This window comes from Schistocerca serialis, chromosome 2 (assembly GCF_023864345.2).
Source record: "Schistocerca serialis cubense isolate TAMUIC-IGC-003099 chromosome 2, iqSchSeri2.2, whole genome shotgun sequence".
Taxonomy (NCBI): domain Eukaryota; kingdom Metazoa; phylum Arthropoda; class Insecta; order Orthoptera; family Acrididae; genus Schistocerca; species Schistocerca serialis.
The window spans coordinates 739,610,582-739,628,871 of record NC_064639.1 but is presented as its reverse complement, the minus strand read 5'-3'; the positions used below and the strand labels follow the sequence as shown (position 1 = coordinate 739,628,871).

Genomic DNA, 18,290 nt, shown 5'->3' with positions numbered 1-18,290 from the left:
TCTCCAGTTGAGCATATATGGGACATCGGACATCATCGAATGACAACTCCAGTGTCAACCACAAACAGCCTTAACCTAACTGACCCTGTATTGACTGACCAAGTGCAAAAAGCATAGAGCTCCATCCCACAAACTGACATCCAGCACCTGTACAACACAGTGCATGCACATTTGCATGTTTACATCCAACAGCCTGTTGGTTACATGGACTGGTTGTTAATCTACTGCCATTTCACATTTGCAGTGGCTTATCTCATGCTTACATTAACCTGTGATCTTGCAGTGTTAATCACTTAAATATGTCACCTCGACAAATGTATTTCATTACTCTACAGTAATCATTTTTTGGTGTTGCAATTTGTTTTCCATCAGTGTATTTATGAATTATATTAATTATTAGCTGGTTAGTACAGTTATACTCATATGTAAGATATGTTAAAATACCAGGCTTTTTATATCACATTTAAACCTCATTCATACAGCCAATTTCACGAATTTCCGCAAAATGTGAACAATGTCTCATCTGGTATACTGCATCTCTCAAACACAGCCATCTGTGGCAAACTGTTTTACTTCCTATCTCAAACAACTGAAATGATTTGTAACCTCGCACAGACTGACTGAAATCCTACACCAACAGGCTGCTTGTAATTCCATGGTAGGCTGCTTCTAGTGCTCCAGATCATATCAAACAATGCTCACAGTTGCAGATGGCAGAGGGAACACACAACTTTCTGACATAGTGCATTCAACTAGAACTTAAAAAAGTTCCTCTGCAAAACAGATAATTTTATTTAGATTACACAGAGGTGACAAAAGTCACTGTATATGTCCTAATATTGTGTTGGACCTCCTTTTGCTCAGCATCATGCAGCAACTTGTTGTGGCATGGACTCCACAAACCATTGGGAGTCCCCTGGAAAAATATTGAGCCACCCTGCCCCTATAGCCATCCGTAATTTCGAAAGTACTGCCAGTGCAAGACCTCTCAATTATGTTCCTTAAATGTTTGATGAGATTCATGTTGGGTGACATGAATGGCCAAATCATTCGCTCAAATTGTCCAGAATGTTCTTCAAACCAACGGCGAGCAGTTTTGGCCTGGTGACATGGCGCATTGTTATGAAGTCCATAAATGACTGCAAGTGGTCTCCAAGTTGCTGAATGTACCCTTTCCAGCCAATGATCAGTTCAGTTGGACCAGAGGTCCCAGTCCATTCCATGTAAACAAAGCCCACACCATTATGGAGCTACCACCAACTTGCACAGTGCCTTGTTGACAACTTGGGCCCATGGCTTTGTGAGGTGCGCACCACACTTGAACCCTACCATCAGCTCTTACCAACTGAAATTGGGATTCATCTAATGTGACTACAGTTTTCCACTCAACTGGGGTCCACCCGATAAAGTCACGAGCCCAGGAGTGGTGCTGCAGGAGATGTCATACTGTTAAAAAAGGCACTTGCATTGGTTGTCTGCTGTCACAGCCCATTAATGCCAAATTTCAGCACATCTCCTTACTGGATATATTCGTCATATGTCCCACACTGATTTGTGTGTGTATTTTCACAGTGTTGCTTGTCTGTTAACACTGACAACTCCATGCAAACTTTGTTGCTCTTGATCATTAAGTGAAGGCCATCAGCCACTATGTTGTCCATAGTGAGAGGTAATGCCTGAAATTTGGTATTCTTGACACTGTGATTCTTGGAATATTGAATTCCGTAACGATTACTGAAATGGAATGTCCCATGTGTCCAGCTCCAATTGCCTTTCTGTGTTCGAAGTCTGTTAATTCCTGTCATGTGACCATAATCTCATCAGTTTTCACATGAATCATCAGAGTACAAATGACAGCTTCACCAACGCACTGTCCTTTTGTACCTTGTGTACGCAATACTACCATTATCTGTACATGTGCGTATCACTATCCTATAACTTTTGCCACCTCAGTGTATGGTTCTCCAAATAAGTTGAGTGGAGTTGAAGCCTCTTTTCAAATAAATACTGGCACTACGATTTCAAAGTGGAATTGGTTGTAGACTAATAAATATGAGACAGAACTTATCTTCGGGAAGTGAAATTTTTAGTACTGGTGTTACATAAACATAAAAATGATGACATGATAGTATCTTTTGGAGCTATTAGTTCTTTCCTCAGTCAGGAAAAAAAGGATGGAGTGGAAAGTTGAAAAGTAACAGCAGGTCACTGAAACCTCAGGATGAGAGTGACACACCAGTAGTTTGGATGAGTGTAGACAAAGATGGAGGGAGAGGCATCAGAGACCACAGGAGGTGAGAGATGTTACCTTGGTAAGAACTGGTGCAGTTTCAGTGCAGAGATAAGGGCAGAGTGAGGAGCAAAGACGAATTATGGGGAAGACAAATGAATAGTGCTAAGAACTGGGACTGCAGGAGAAGACGGGGATGGGGGTGGGGGGTGCAGAAAGAGGGGTTGGGGGTTGTAGGAGAATGAAGATGTTAAAACAAGGTGTAGGGAAAAAAAAGAGTGTGGTGGCTGAAGGGGGGGGGGGGGGGGAGGGGGGCGAGGATGTATTGGAGGGTACGATTCCATCTCCAGAGTTCAAGGAAACTAGTATTGGATGGGAGGATCCAGATAAGCTGTGTGGTGTAGCAGGCATTGAGGTCCATTGAGTCATTCTGTAGAGCATGTAGGGGGTGTGCCCAAGGACAGTTCCTCTATGCCCATTTACGTGCCCAGCCACTTGTGGTCAGCTCTGTGTAAAATGGTTTGCATTGGATGCAAATTAGTTGATATACAACATATGTGATTTCACAAGTTGCTCTGCTTTTGATTCTGTATGATTTATACATGGGGTAGGTGGTAATGGCTGGGTGCAAGGGCAACTTTTGTAGAGGGGTGATTGCAGGAGTAGAAACCTGAGGGTAGGGATAATGTTTTGGAAATGTCATATTGTTTGACTAGAATATTTAAGGAGGTTAGGAGAGCAATGGAGGGCGACAGTGGATGATTTGGAGAGCATTTGAGGGAGAGAGGATTCATTTCAGGGCTTGACTTGAAAAAGTCATTGCCTGGATGGGATAAAGTGTTGTACCAGTCAAGTCCTGAATGGTATTGGGTGTCAGAGACCAGCGTCTATGTTTTTTGGAACTGAGGACTGATTTAGTCACATGGGGAAAGGAGGATACTAAAAGCTTTTGTGGTGCCATTCTGGTGAACACTACACTGGCTAAATAACTGTACCTACTTACATTAACATTAAAAACAATGCTACCCATTGTGTGTGCACATCAGTACACATGCTACAAGCAAATGCAGCTGAATAATGCTTTTGTCAGGTGCCTGACAGGGTGCACAACTACTTGCTACTGAGCTTCACTCTGCCACTCGCCCTCTTACACACACACATCAGTGTAGTTCTGCAATAACATACTATCTTGAACTGTGATGAGTTATATTTATTTATTAAATCAAATTTCCAAATAGATATTATATGATAGCCGATGTACTATTGAGCTCTATATTGTAGCTTCTTGTGACTGTTTACAACACTAATTTATAAAAGTGTGAAATAGCAACATCAGTTTTCTCATTTTTCTTAATGAGCTTCAGATTGTTGTGTGTGTTTTCACTAACTTTAATTTTCTATTGAAGCATAAATACATTTATGTCTACAAATTAAAGTTGGCTATTTATTTTGGAATTTTTTGTTCTCTAACTGATAAATTCTCATTTGTGCAGAAAGCAGCAGTAGCAGCAGTGATGATGCAGCATCATCACAACAGAGAAAGTCTTCTATGACGTCTTCTACATTTAGTGAAGTTTCATCATCATTTGTAACGACTGGACCATTACCTGAATCTCTGAGTGCCCATGTTGGCGAAACATTTTTGAGCCCACAATATGCAAGGGGACGATACCTTCTTTCTGGTTATTACACACCTTCCAGCATCCTTACTGTGAGTATTATTAAAGAAAAATTTGTTTCTCTCTCTCCTTCCCCCCTCCTCTCTGTCTCCTCCTTTCTCCTCCTCCTCCCCCACCCCCTCCCCCTCCCCCTCCCCCTCCACCTCCACCTCTCTCCCCAATTTACCCTCCCTCCACCCTCTTCCACTCCCTCCCCAATTTACCCTCCCTCCACCCCGTCCCCCTGCCCCACTACCCCCTCCCCCTGCCCCACTACCCCTCCCCCTGCCCCACTACCCCCTCCCCCTGCCCCACTACCCCCTCCCCCTCCCTGCCCCACTACCCCCATCCTCCTCTCCCTCTCCTTCCCCCATTCCCCCTCCCCCTGCCCCACTACCCCCTTCCCCATCTCCCTCTCCTTCCCCCATTCCCCCTCTCCCTCTCCTTCCCCCATTCCCACTCCCTCCCCCTCTCCTTCCCGCTCCCCCTCCCCTCCCCACCCCCTCCCCTCCTCCTCTCCCTCCCCTCCTCCTCCCCCTCCCCACCCTCCCCTCCTCCTCCCCCTCCCTCCCCTCCCCCTCCCCTCCCCCTCTCCCTCCCCCTCCCCTCCCCCTCTCCCTCCCCCTCTCTCCCCCCTCTCTCTCCCGCTCTCTCTCCCCCTCTCTCTCCCCCTCTCTCCCCCCCTCTCTCTCCCCCACTCCCGCTCTCTCCCCCACTCCCGCTCTCTCCCCCACTCCCGCTCTCTCCCCCACTCCCGCTCTCTCCCCCACTCCCGCTCTCTCCCCCACTACCTCTCCCTCCCCCAGTCCCTCTCCCTCCCCCACTCCCTCTCCCTCCCCCAGTCCCTCTCCCTCCCCCAGTCCCTCTTCCTCCCCCACTCCCTCTCCTCCCCCTCTTCCCTTCCCCCTACCCACTACCCCACTCACTCTCCCTCCCCTACTCCCACTCCCACCCCCACCCCCACCCCCACCCCCTCTCCCTCTCCTCTGCCTAAAATTATTAGATTTATGCACTAATGTTAATATTTATGTACACTATTAATCTGTTGCGATTTAGCAAAAACAGTGTGGAGGACCTTGCAGAACTTCAATAGATAGGGAAAGTCAGATCTACAAGAAAATGCCTCGTTAGAATGTGTTGTAGGGAAAAGAGTGGAAGAGAATATTTCTCTCTTTTACACACACACACACACACACACACACACACACACACACATAGTTAAACCCATTTCCTTCCATACTCTTTGCCAAGGCTCACATAATGTTGTGTTGTCAATGGTCAAATGCCTCTGCTCTACTCCCCCATCCCCTAATCAACCCCTACCAACCCCAGCTAAGACTGCTGCACACTTCAGATGCATTTGCTGCCAGGCTTTAGTGCCCAGAGAAGATAGTTGCCATGTGTGTGTGAGTTGTGCTTCTGTAAATTTGTGTGTGTTTCATTTTATTCTATATCTAACCAAGGACTTAGTCCAGGAGTCGAAAAATATCTAGCACTCTTTATCGTTGTGTCTGTCTGCCAGTCAACACTTCCTTTATGTGGTGAGCCCACTTACGTTATCAGGAACTAGAATAGTCCCACAGGTATTTCTTGCCTGTCATAAGAGGTGATTAAAAGGAGTCTTATACTTAGTGAAGCTTTTACAGTGATGACTTGGCCATTATTGGACACTCATCAGTTTTAGCTCATTTCGTAATTTTTCTGTCAACCTTTTTGGCATGATTACTTATAGTCCCATTTTAGGGATTGACCTCCATTTTTTTTAATTTCACAGAATTGTGGGCTGTCTGGGGCAGGGCACCTCACAAGGTGCACAATCTATCCACTATGCACTGTGATCTCCTGCACTACTCTTAGAGTGGATTTTTGTTCACACTGGAAATCCAGTATGGTAGACTGTCTGTCTTGGGGTGTGGGAGCGGGCGGGAGGGGGTGGGTGGGGGTGAGGGAGGTGTCATGTAACCACATGGTTGTAGCCACCTGAAAATGCAGGGATCACCCTACTGATGCCCGAGTTGTAAATAGGTGCTTGTCCAATCTGTGGCTCCGGGACTCTGGACAACAGCTACTATGCCATGTAGCGTTTGTTGTGATGGGGTGAAGACTGTGGTGACCTTTGATTGGAGTGAGTGGTATTAGGGTGGACAACCCACTATTAACAGATCAAACTCACTCATACCGGTGGCCATGCCAACGTGGCCATCTCAGCAAACAGAAACCACGATTTTAGTTCAGGGCATGTACAGTTTGCAGGGTTCTTGCTATGCTCCAGAACCAACAAAGAATCTTTTGCAACAAAAAAGTCGCTGTTTTCACTGTTTTCCATTGAAAATATTGAGGATCAGTTTGGAGATGTTGCTACAATAGTAAAGATGGGAAATGATCTTTGTTGATCAAAACACTGATTGCTAACCAACTGCAGGCCCTTCAGGCCTGTGACAAGCTTGGAGATCTGCCAGTTACCATCTCTCCTCATAACAAACTCAACAACATTCAAGGTGTCATATTCCATTGGGATCTAATGCTACAAGATAATGAAGAACAGTATGCTAACCTAGAGCACCATGGAGTCTGTTTTGTTCATTGCATCCTGAGAGGACCTTAGGATAATAGGGTGGACTCTAGAGCCTTCATCAGAAATGTTTTATCTGAGAAAGTTAAGGTCATAGTTTATAGGTGTGATGACAAGTCCTGTTTTCCTCCTCCTATGAAATGTTTTTTTGGTGCCAGATGTTTGGACACATGTACTCCTGCTGTACTAATGAGGCTGCTTGCGAGGAGTGTGGCAGGACTACTCATGGGGGCAGCCCTTGTGAACAATCCCCTACTTGTGTAAACTGTCCAGAACACAACAATCATCCTGTTTGGTGACATGCTCAGTTTTCAAGGAGGAGAAAAAATTCAGGAATATGAAACACTTGACAGCCTATCATATCAAGATGCTAAGAAAAAAGTTTAAAGAACTTCACTCGATTGATGTAATGTCCAACTTTGTGAACATTGTGTCAAAATTCACACTTACCATGATGACAAGGTCTCAAACAGCCACTCTTGCCCTAGTCACATGTCAGTTTCTGTTTTTCAGTCAGGAAGAGGAAACACCAGCTCCCTCGATCCCCACACCCACAACACCATTGGTCTCGTCTCCCTCTGGCATCATCAGGGAAGAGGACACCTGCCAAGATACCCCCACTCCCAGGACAAAACAGAACAACACTCTACCACCACCCAGATGACAGAGCTACAGGCTGTGAGTCCTAGAAGAAAAATGGTCCTTCCCCATCGCAAAAGTCAAGACAGGAAAATCCTCACAGGACCCAAAACCTTACAGGGACAAGAAGGATAAATTGAAAGTTAAATCAAATTTTACTGCTCCTCTTGACCCGGCTCCCATCTCCCCTGAGGTCGAGCATATGAATATCAGTGAAGAACCGCACATTCAGGTGGAGCATGACTCAGCAGCAAAATATCCATAATCTGTACATCTATTCCTCTTTGCTGCTTTCTCATCCCAATCTTATTTCTTTATGGAACTGTAATGGCTACCATTGCCACTTGGCTGCAGTCCATCAATTAATGATTAATTATTCTACAGGTGACACGGCACTTCATGAGGCACAGTTCTCAGAAAACCAACTCCCAGCTAGTAAAATTTACAAATTGTATTGTATAAATCATATTAATGATGGGAGGTCTGCTTGCTCATTGGATCTGACACTTTCAGTGAGCAGGTGGCAGTGGCCATTTTGTTAGGGGCTGTGGCTGTTTGTGTCTGTCAGTTAGGCTAACAGTGCATAACGTCAATCTACCCCCGAACAGATCTATACCGTATCATGAGCTCCTGGAGCTAGTGGATCACCTGCCTCCACCCCTCCCCCTATTGGGGATTTCAGTGCCCACAGGCCTCTGAGGGGCAGCCAAAAAATAGAGCCGTTAATTTCAGAATTGGCAGTCCGCTTTTTTAACACTGGCTGCGCAAAACATTTCAGTACGGCCTGTGGAACATATTCAGCCATAGATATTGCAGTTTGCAGCCCAAGCATCTCACCTTAATCCAGTGATCCATCCGTGGTGACCTCTGAGACAACGATAACTTTCCTATCACTCTTTCTTGACCCATCAACCAATGGAACACACACCATGTTGGTCATTTTGCAATGCCAACTGACAAGTTTTCAGCTACAAAGCAACTGTGGAAACCAGCCAAAAGAAGGATATCGGAGGAGTGGTATAAGGTGCTAGTGACATGATTATACATACTGAGGAAGCAACAATACACCTTGTTTTTCAAATTCTTGATGGATGCTGGTGCCATGGTGGTCTGAAGAAGTAGCTGCAGCTATTGGAGAACATCACAGGGCATTTCAAATAACACAAGTGCCATTCCTCTATGGAACATTTAATAGCATTCAAGAGACTTTGATCAAAGGCATAGTTTTAAAATGAAGAAGAGAAAGCAGGAGTTTTGGAAACAATGTGTACCATCTATGGGGACGCACACCCCTTCGTCTCAAGTATGAACTTCACTTCATATGTGGCCATCCTAATTTTCTGAACCAGGTACACCTAGTGGAGTGAAACTCACTCTCCTGTCATGCACAAGGCTTTGCATCATACAGTGTACTATTTTGTGAATGGGAGTTCCACAGTGTGATTGTAGAGTGTTGAGACAGCCCCTGGACATGGTAAAATGTATAATCAGACAGTTAACACCTAGACAACGAGAGGATAAAATACATTCTCAAGTTTTTCAGTTGTATTTGACAGATGGAAGTTACCTTATTCCTATCCTGAAATGGGGAAAGATTCTCAAATTTTGAGTACGTATCAACCAGTCTCTCTAACTAATGGGTTGTAGAAATTATTCGAAAGACTGGTCAATTGATGATTGTTGGTGCCTGGAAGCCAGAGAACGTATATCACAATTTCAAAGTGACTTTCAGAGATTCTGATGAAACAAAGTCCAATTGATTCATCTGGAAACTACAGAGCCCAACACTCACCAACACCCAATTGGTGTTCTTTGACCTACAAAAGATATACCACCTGGCAGTGTCACATCCTGTCTACACTGAGTGGGGCTTCTGGTGCTCTGTACCCATTTTCTCCAAGGTTTCCTTCCTATACCTATTTTTTCTGGAATCCCCTGTCCCTCTGACGAATGTGGGTCTGTATAGAATCAACCCTCAGTAACCAGTACTTACAGGGTTCCCTCAAGATTTGCTTTTGAGCATAAACCACTTTGCCATCACAGTTAATGGTATAGTGACTGCAGGGGGGGGGGGGGATGATTTTATGGTTACTATATGTAGATGTCTTGTGTTTGTGTACAACTCTCCACCATTGCACACCACAGAGTGCCAATTTCGGGTGCCCATACAGAAAATACATAATTGGACCCTGAATCATGAATATCAATTTTCTCCCACAAAAACTTGCATCATGCACTTTTTTCGACTCAGAACTGTGTGCCCATTCCATGAACTTTACCTCAGTAACCGGTTACTTGAAGTTGTTGAAAGTTTCAAAATTTTAGGTCTTTTATTTAACAGTTAGTTAACAAGCTATAGGGAGAGACGGGTCATATACAATATGTACAACAACCAAGAGGGAATAATAAGAGTGGACGATCAAGAATGAAGTGCTCATATTAAGAAGGGTGTAAGACAAGGCTGTAGCCTTTCGCCCCTACTCTTCAATCTGTACATCGAGGAAGCAATGATGAAAATAAAAGAAAGGTTCAGGAGTGGAATTAAAACACAAGGTGAAAGGATATCAATGATACGATTCACTGATGACATTGCTATCCTGAGTGCAAGTGAAGGAGAATTAAATGATCTGCTGAACGGAATGAACAGTCTAATGAGTACACAGTATGGTTTGGGAGTAAATCGGAGAAAGACGAAGGTAATGAGAAGTAGTAGAAATGAGAACAGCGAGAAACTTAACATCAGGATTGATGGTCACGAAGTCAGTGAAGTTAAGGAATTCTGCTACCTAGGCAGTAAAATAACCAATGACGGACGGAGCAAGGAGGACATCAAAAGCAGACTCGCTATGGCAAAAAAGGCATTTCTGGCCAAGAGCGGGTTCGATTCCCGGCGGGGTCAGGGATTTTCACCTGCCTCGAGATGACTGGGTGTTTGTGTTGTCCTCATCATTTCATCATCATCCAGGAAAGTGGCGAAATTGGACTGAGCACAGATTGGATCATTGTACGGGCGCTGATAACCACGCAGTTGAGCGCCCCACAAACCCAACATCATCATCATCATCATCTGGCCAAGAGAAGTCTACTAATATCAAATACCGGCCTTAATTTGAGGAAGAAATTTCTGAGGATGTACGTCTGGAGTACAGCATTGTATGGTAGTGAAACATGGACTGTGGGAAAACCGGAACAGAAGAGAATTGAAGCATTTGAGATGTGGTGCTATAGACGAATGTTGAAAATTAGGTGGACTGATAAGGTAAGGAATGAGGAGGTTCTACGCAGAATCGGAGAGGAAAGGAATATGTGGAAAACACTGATAAGGAGAAGGGACAGGATGATAGGACATCTGCTAAGACATGAGGGAATGACTTCCATGGTACTAGAGGGAGCTGTAGAGGGCAAAACCTGTAGAGGAAGACAGAGATTGGAATACGTCAAGTAAATAGTTGAGGACGCAGGTTGCAAGTGCTACTCTGAGATGAAGAGGTTAGCCCAGGAAAGGAATTCGTGGCGGGCTGCATCAAACCAGTCAGTAGACTGATGACCAAAAAAAAAAAAAAAAAAGTTAACATGGTTACCACATGTATGCCAGTTCAAGGCAAATTGCCTGAGAAAGCTTAATACCCTCAGATTTCTCAACAGCATCTCCTGGAGCACAGACTGCAAATTTTTTCTGCGATTTTGTAAAGCCTGCCTTTACTGTGACCGGACTCTGGATATGTTGTCTACAAGTTGGCACACCCTCTGTAATGAGCTTTTTAGTCCCGGTCCATCACAGTGGTGTGTGGTTGTCAGCTGTGAAGTCTTCCGTATAAGTCCCATAGACAGTCTTTTGGTGGAAGTTGGTGTTCCATCACTGAGGATTAGACACCAGGAAATATTGCTGAGCTATGTGATCGTAATCTGTCAGATGGCTATCCATCCATGATACTTGACCCTATTTCAAAACCAACATATGAGGCTGTTTATCAATCATCCAAAAATAGGTGGACCGGCTGGAATATAAGTGGAGGCTCTATTTGAGGACATCTGACTGCCTCGTCTTGTCTGTGTCCCTCTTGACGTCCCCCATGATATGTACACAGTCCTGTGATTTGGATGGACCTCTTTTGTGGCCACCAGAAAAATGGTGATCCTAACATTCTGTGATTCCTGTTCTGTTCACTTCCCCCATGACTGCTCAAATTTGACATACATCTTCACGAATGGATCAAAAGACAATGACAGGGTTGGTTTTGCTTTTGCACACAGTTGGAGGCATGAGAAGTATTCTCTTCCAGGTAGTGACCACATCACCAGCTCTGCAGTACATTAAAACTCTTGCCATTAAAGGACTTCCTGGTTCGTAGTGACTCCATCAGCTACTTACAAGGCGTACCTCACTGCTTACCCAAAAACCTTTTGGTTGCCAACATCCAAGACCTGTTAGTTGGTCTCAGTAGTTTTGGAGTAATAGTAACATTCGTCTAGATGCAGCCACATGGATGTTCCAGGAAATGAACTCAGTGAGAAATTAGCTAAAGAAGCATCCTCAGGAGACAAACTTGAACATGGAATACTTCTCTCCAGAACTCTCGTAAAGAAGCCATTATACTGTGCTGACTGCATATTAGCTACATCAGACTTAGCCACATGCTCCTTTTGTGTCATGAGAACACGCCCCCCCCCCCCCCCCCCCCGCCTCCTCCCCTACCCATTTCAGCTGTGGTAGTCATCTCATGATTGCTCATGTTCTCAAAGTGTGTGCCATGCTGGCTTATCTGATACAAAAAATCAATGTGTCTACTTCATTACCTCCGATATTTGTAGACGAAAGGTTAGCAGCCACCGAAATCCTACATTTTTGAGGTAAAGTGGTATTTGTAACAAACTTAAATGCTTCTCCAAGTTCGTTGTCAGGGTTAGTTGTGGGGGGAATACGTTTCACTGTGGCGTGTGTCCTGAATGGCCCCAGGCTACTTTCTCCCTTCACACTTTTCATGCATTTTAAAACTTTTATGTATGCATTTTATTAATCTAACTGTTTAAGCTAATTAGTTCTAATCTGTACAGTATGCTTTTCTCGCCCAATTTTAGTTTCTCACCCCACTTTATTTGTACTGACTGTGATAAGCCTCCTTGGTGTATCTTTCAGCAACTATCGACAGTTTTTAATCACCTGGGTTTTACTTCAGTTTTAACTATTTGGCTGAAGCTACTATCAGGTACATTTCCATCCACAATAACATGGTTACAGACCCAGGAGCTGATTTTCTCATTTCATACCTTTTTATGTCATTTTCCAGTAAATTGAGGGACTGATAACAAAACATGATGATGATGGTATGATGGCCATCATCATCAGTGTGGTGAGTAGCAACAGATGCTTTTCATATTATTGATATTCAATAGAAAGAAAGGACACACCGCTACTCACCTAAAAATATTACAAGAATTATGAACAGATTTGATTTCTCATTTACAGTTTACATAGCTAGGGTAAAACTCAGTTAACAAATCCAGCTATAATAGGCCCAGCAAGACAGTAGTGGGTAAAATATGTACTTCGGAACATGGAACAAGCCTCGGAAAGAACAGAAATAATGGGAGACGATTCTGCAATTTCCAAGGACTAAGTTTGTTACATTGAACATACAGACACTGTCAGAAAAGGTGGAAGAAGTAGTGGACTTGATGAACAGGAAGAGACTGTATATTCTAGGGTTGTCAGAAACCAGGTGGAAGAGTAAAGGAAGTAGGGAATTGAAGAGTGAATGTAGGCTGTACTGGAGGTGGGTATGAGGAAGAAGGAAGACATGGAGTGTCACTAGTTAGGAAAGCAGGTTAAGGGAATAAGTGACAATATGGTGATGGTCAGGATGAAAGTGAAAGGAAAGAATTTGGGAATTCTGAAGTGTATGCACTACAAGTTGGATATTCTATTAAAGAAGAGGAGGACTTTGAATTTAAATGCAGATACAAGTGAACAGAAGATCATGGTAATGGGATACCAGAATGCACATGTGGGAAAGAAAAGAGAAGGCTGTGAGGAGTGGTGCTGAAGGACAAACAAGAAAGGACATGAATGACCACAGTTTGTTTGTGGTAATTCATGCAGCCAGACAGTTTGTTAGTTGCATTACCCACATACAATGTGGCACAGTGGTTATAGCTAAGTTTTTAGATTACGTTGCTGCTTTCACAAATTGCTCTGCCTTTGATGGGGTAGGAGATGCCTGTGAGAGAACTGGAGTAGGTGGTAGTTCGAGGGTGTGTGGGACAAGTTTTGCATTTAGATTTATTGCTGGGATATGCGTCATGAGCAAGGGGTAGGGAGAAGGTGTGGGGTAGGAGCAGACATGAATTTTGCGTAGGTTGATTGGGTGGCAGGAGTTCATTGTGGGAAGGGTGAGGAGGATTGTTAGGAGGATATTTCTTATCTCAGGCCACAATTAAAGGTAGACAAAACAAAGGCAGATAATGTGATTCAGTTGCTCATCATGGGTGGTACTGATGCTCCTTTTGAGCCGGATAGTGGTTAATTGGTGGATGTTAGGTGACTGAATAGATAAGATATGGGAGATCTGTTTCTGGACAAGGTGAGGAGGGTAGTTTCAGACATTGTTAACGGTAGAGGGTGGTCAGATGCCCTACCTGTCACCACACCTTTACCATTCTTTCTAAATGTTCATGAATCATGTAATTGAGGTCAGACTTGGGAACCAGCACAATTTTCACTTAGCTGAAATTAAGTAGCCACCAAAAAACCACATCCAGGCTGGCAGGCAGGCCAGCTTTCGTTGTTAATCCACCTGATCGATTCGATCCAAAGCCGGCATGCTTTTCCGAATCCCAGAAGTAGCATGTAACACATGTGGCTACCTGGGCAAGTGCAATCATAGTTATACATAATCTGTACGATGCCATCGATGTAAGTGCAATGTAGTGGGAGAAAATGTATTGCTATACCAGGTGTACCAGTGTGAAATGAGCGTTAAGATACAAATGTGTCGATAGGGAACATTTGTTGTGAACAAGCCTTAATTTTTTTTTTGTGTGGTTGGTATGACATCTGTCAAAGATATTTAGTATACATAAAGTCATGGAACAAATAACATCATATGTTTTCATGTGTTAACAATGTCGAATTTTGTACCAGAAAGTGATGATTTGCAGAAAGCATTAATTTTTTGTTTTCGTTTGAAAAAAAAGTGCTGCAGAGTCACATCGAATGCTTGTCGAGGCATATGGTGATCATGCTCTATCAGAAGCAACATGCAAAAGATGGTTTCAATGGCTCAGAAATAATGATTTTGATGTAAGAAATGAAGAACGTGGAAGACCGCCAAAAAAGTTCGAAGACGCCAAATTGCAAGCAATATTTGATGAAAATGATACTTTGAGTCAGAAGCAAATGGCAGCAATGCTAAACGTTGCACAACAAACAATTTCTGACTGTTTGAAAGCTATGGGAAAGATCCAAAAGTGTGGAAAATGAGTGCCACATGAATTGAATGAAAGACAGATGGAAAACCGAAAAACCATTTGTCAAATTTTGCTTCAGAGACATGAAAGAAAATCAGTTTTGCATCGAATTAGTACTGGCGATGGAAAATGGATTTATTTTAAGAATCCTAAACGGGAAAAGTCATGGGTTAATCCGGGACAACCATCAACATCAACTGCAAAACCAGATCGATTTGGCGAGAAGACAATGCTCTGTGTTTGGTGGGATCAGAAAGGTGTGGTGTATCATGAGCTTCTAAAACCCGGTGAAACTGTGAATACTAATCGCTACAGACAACAAATGATCAATTTGAACTATGAATTGATTGGAAAAAGACCAGACTGGGCCAGAAGACGTGGCAAAGTAATTTTTTTAACCGACAATGTTCCTGCACACAAAGCAAAACTGGTTCAGGGGACAATCAAAACACTTGACTGGGAGCTGCTACCCCACCCGCTGTATTCACCAGATTTGGCCCCTTCCGATTAACATTTGTTTTCATCAATGGGACACGCATTGGCTGAGGAACACTTCGATTCCTACGAAGAAGTCGAAAATTGAGTGTCTGATTGGTTAGCTTCAAAAGACGAACATTTCTATTGGCGTGGTGTCCAAAAATTGCCAGAAAGGTGGTCAAAATGTATAGAAAGCTATGGTCAGTACTTTGAATGAAATGTTTTTACTATTCAATTCAAAATTAGTGTTTAATTTTCACAAAAAAAAGCACTCATTTCATACCGGTACACCTGGTATATAATTTTGAGCCAATAAGTATGTAAATGGATTTTTTTACTGATTGTTCAGGTGATTAAATACTGAAATAATAGTGGCTCATAATCCTGATTATAATTCAGAACAAAGGAGCAGATTTTAGTTTGGGATAAAATATTCCTCATGGATAGAAACAGAGCTAAAGTAGATTTGAAGTACTGTATGTGTATGAGGTTTCTGAATGGCTGGTGTATAAAACCGAATGGACCCTAAATAAGGTACAGCCATTCCTCAGCATGTTACCATATCTGTTGACACACAGAAAGATGTTACTAACACCATCAGCTTCATTAGTGAGCAATTTTATACTTGTTTAATTTTTTTGCTCGATAAATGGTGTGAACATTTTCTCCACAGGTATAATCCTCTTGGTATTGTCCATATACAAAAACTCAGCACTTCGTCACATATCTGCTCATCTTCTTCACTATACACATTCCTACTGTGCATGTTTCTCATGCAACACACAGTTATTTCAAAAGGGCTACGATAGCATATTGACAGCTTGCAGTCTAAGCTGTGTTTACAAATATTTTTCAGTACAAACATTTTCATTACTTTCAGTTAAATTCTTCTGGGCTGTTGACTGAATTGTCAATATATAAAATTGCTGAAATTTCGGCCAGTATTGCAAATAGCCTTTCTCAGAGTTTTATGTGGAGCTAACTGCTGACTGAGAGAGACTCTGGATCTTATATAATAGTGGAGGAAGCTTTTTACATAATTTAATAGGGTACTTGAGGATATGAGGATGGGTGTTATGCATTCTTTATAGGTCTTTACATTATTCTTTGCCATTGGTGAATAAAGACATGCTTGAATTGGTGTTTACATTATTTCTTGCCACTGGTGGAAATATGCGAATTACAAACGGATGGATGGTGTAGCTATGTGTTCCTCTCTCACCAGTTGCAGCAGACATCTTCATGGAGGTATTTAAAGAAACAGCTCTCCACTCCGCACCTTTATGCCTTGATTACTGGCTCTGATTGTTGATGATACATTTATCATCTGACCACGTGGAGAGGAAGAAATACAGAAGTTCACCAACCTCTCGATCAAGAGCATAGTAAAATACAGTTTACTATGAAGATTGAAAAGAATGGTGAGCTGTCTTTTCTCGATGTGAAAGTTTACTATAAGCCTGATGGTAAACTTGGCTACAGAGTATGCAGAAAAGCCACCAGCAGGGGCAGGTACCCCCATGCAGAAGAAGTCCGCTCTTCACACTTTAACCAGGAGGGCCTGCAGGATCAGCGATAATGAACAACTGAAGGTGGAACTACAAAACCTCAGATCCATTTTTGGAGCCAATGATTATGGGAAGAATATAATAGATAAAACTGTGACAAAAGAGTATGAAGGCAATAGGGAAGAACACAAGGAAGCACAGAACATAACCCTGTTACTATATGTACAAGGGGTCACTGAACATTTGGGCAAAATTCTCCGCCAAGTCAACTTCAAGCCAATCTTTTGGAGCAAGAACAAAGAGATGTTCTAGGCTCAACAAAAGATGTAGTAGACAAGCTAAACACTGCAGGAGTTTAAGAAATCAGTGGTAAATGTGGACTGGTGTATCTTGGCAAGATGGGGTGGCTGATCAGCACACAAAGTGCAGAACATGAACGATATGTCTATCTGGGACAACGAACTAGGTCAGAGGTGGTGGAACACGAAGATGAGAGCGATAAAGCTGTGAAGCCCGCATACTGGTGAAACAGCCATTTGCATTTAGGAGGACTATTTGAGAGGTGATACAAGTAGCCAAGTGACCACCAACATAAATAGAGAGAATGGATACAGGCTTCTGGCGTCCTGGCAAAGCTACGGGAGGACACCGCGTGTCCAACAACTCATATAGGTACGCAGGATACTGCAGTTGCCGTACATACACAGAGCAGTCCATTATAGAGTTTCCTCTTCATAACACTAGAAATTTTTATACCCTGGGTTATCCATTTAAGTTGATTAGTCATTTTGTTGCATGTGGTTCTAAGTGGAAAAGTTTCATTAAATATTTCAAGAAAGCCACTTAAAAATTGTTAAAGTTACTATTACTTGAAATACAGCTGTTTCTAAATGTAATTGAATATTTTCACTGAAGTTCCTTTTCATATGGCTTTTGTTAAATGAAATTTCTTTCTTAATTTTTGATAGTACAATGAATAATGCAGAGTGGTCAGAGATTCCTAAATCTATGCAAAATTTACAAACATTGTCAAATACATAATTTGTTAGAATGTTATCAATACAGGTAGCTGACTGTGCATTTACTCTAGTGGGTTGCTTGGAGTTTATTTTGAAGCCAAAGTTTTTTATTGAGTCAGTGAATTTGAACATGTCAGTGCTTTCAACTATGATATTAATGTCAAAGTCAGCAGCTATTACTGCCTTTTTCTTTTTTTCTTTACTGAATTTTTCGAGCAGGCCATGAAATTTCACCGGAAAAGTTTCACGTGTATCTTTCTCTGGTACTCTATAAATAGAAACTACTATGACATTTAGTCCCCCATCTCGAAACAGCAGCTTTCAAATATACACTCTTCATTCAAATGATTAAAATTATTTATTATTAAATATTTCATATCAGAATGAGTAAGTATGCAAGAGCTTCCATGTGATTTCTCTCATCTACAGAGGCTGTTGGCTAATTTGAAATTTTCCGTTTCATTAAGAATTTTAATATTGTGAGATGTAAGCCAATGTTCATTGAGGCAAATAATTTTGATAATTCTACATTTAGATAGAATAATTAGGACTTCTGTTTGAAAAGCCAGCACTTAGACAATTTATATTCAAGTGCATTATGTAGGGACATTGTTTTCTATTTATGCTCTCAAGCATACTCTCTCTTGAGTATTGTTTCAGTCTTGCTGCTTTCATTACCAAATACTGTTTCTCATCCCCATTATTTCTTATAAGTTTCCC

The 18,290-nt window shown here is 42.5% G+C and overlaps 1 protein-coding gene across 2 annotated transcripts in view; it reads left to right on the top strand.

Moving 5' to 3' along the window:
* Positions 1 to 18,290, top strand: part of LOC126457939 (uncharacterized) — a 422,121-nt gene that overhangs the window by 68,084 nt on the left and 335,747 nt on the right. For both annotated transcript variants that reach the window (XM_050094658.1, XM_050094659.1), the window contains one exon: positions 3,724 to 3,941. In XM_050094658.1, coding sequence (XP_049950615.1) covers positions 3,724 to 3,941 — 218 coding nt within the window. The remainder of the gene's footprint in view (positions 1 to 3,723; positions 3,942 to 18,290) is intronic.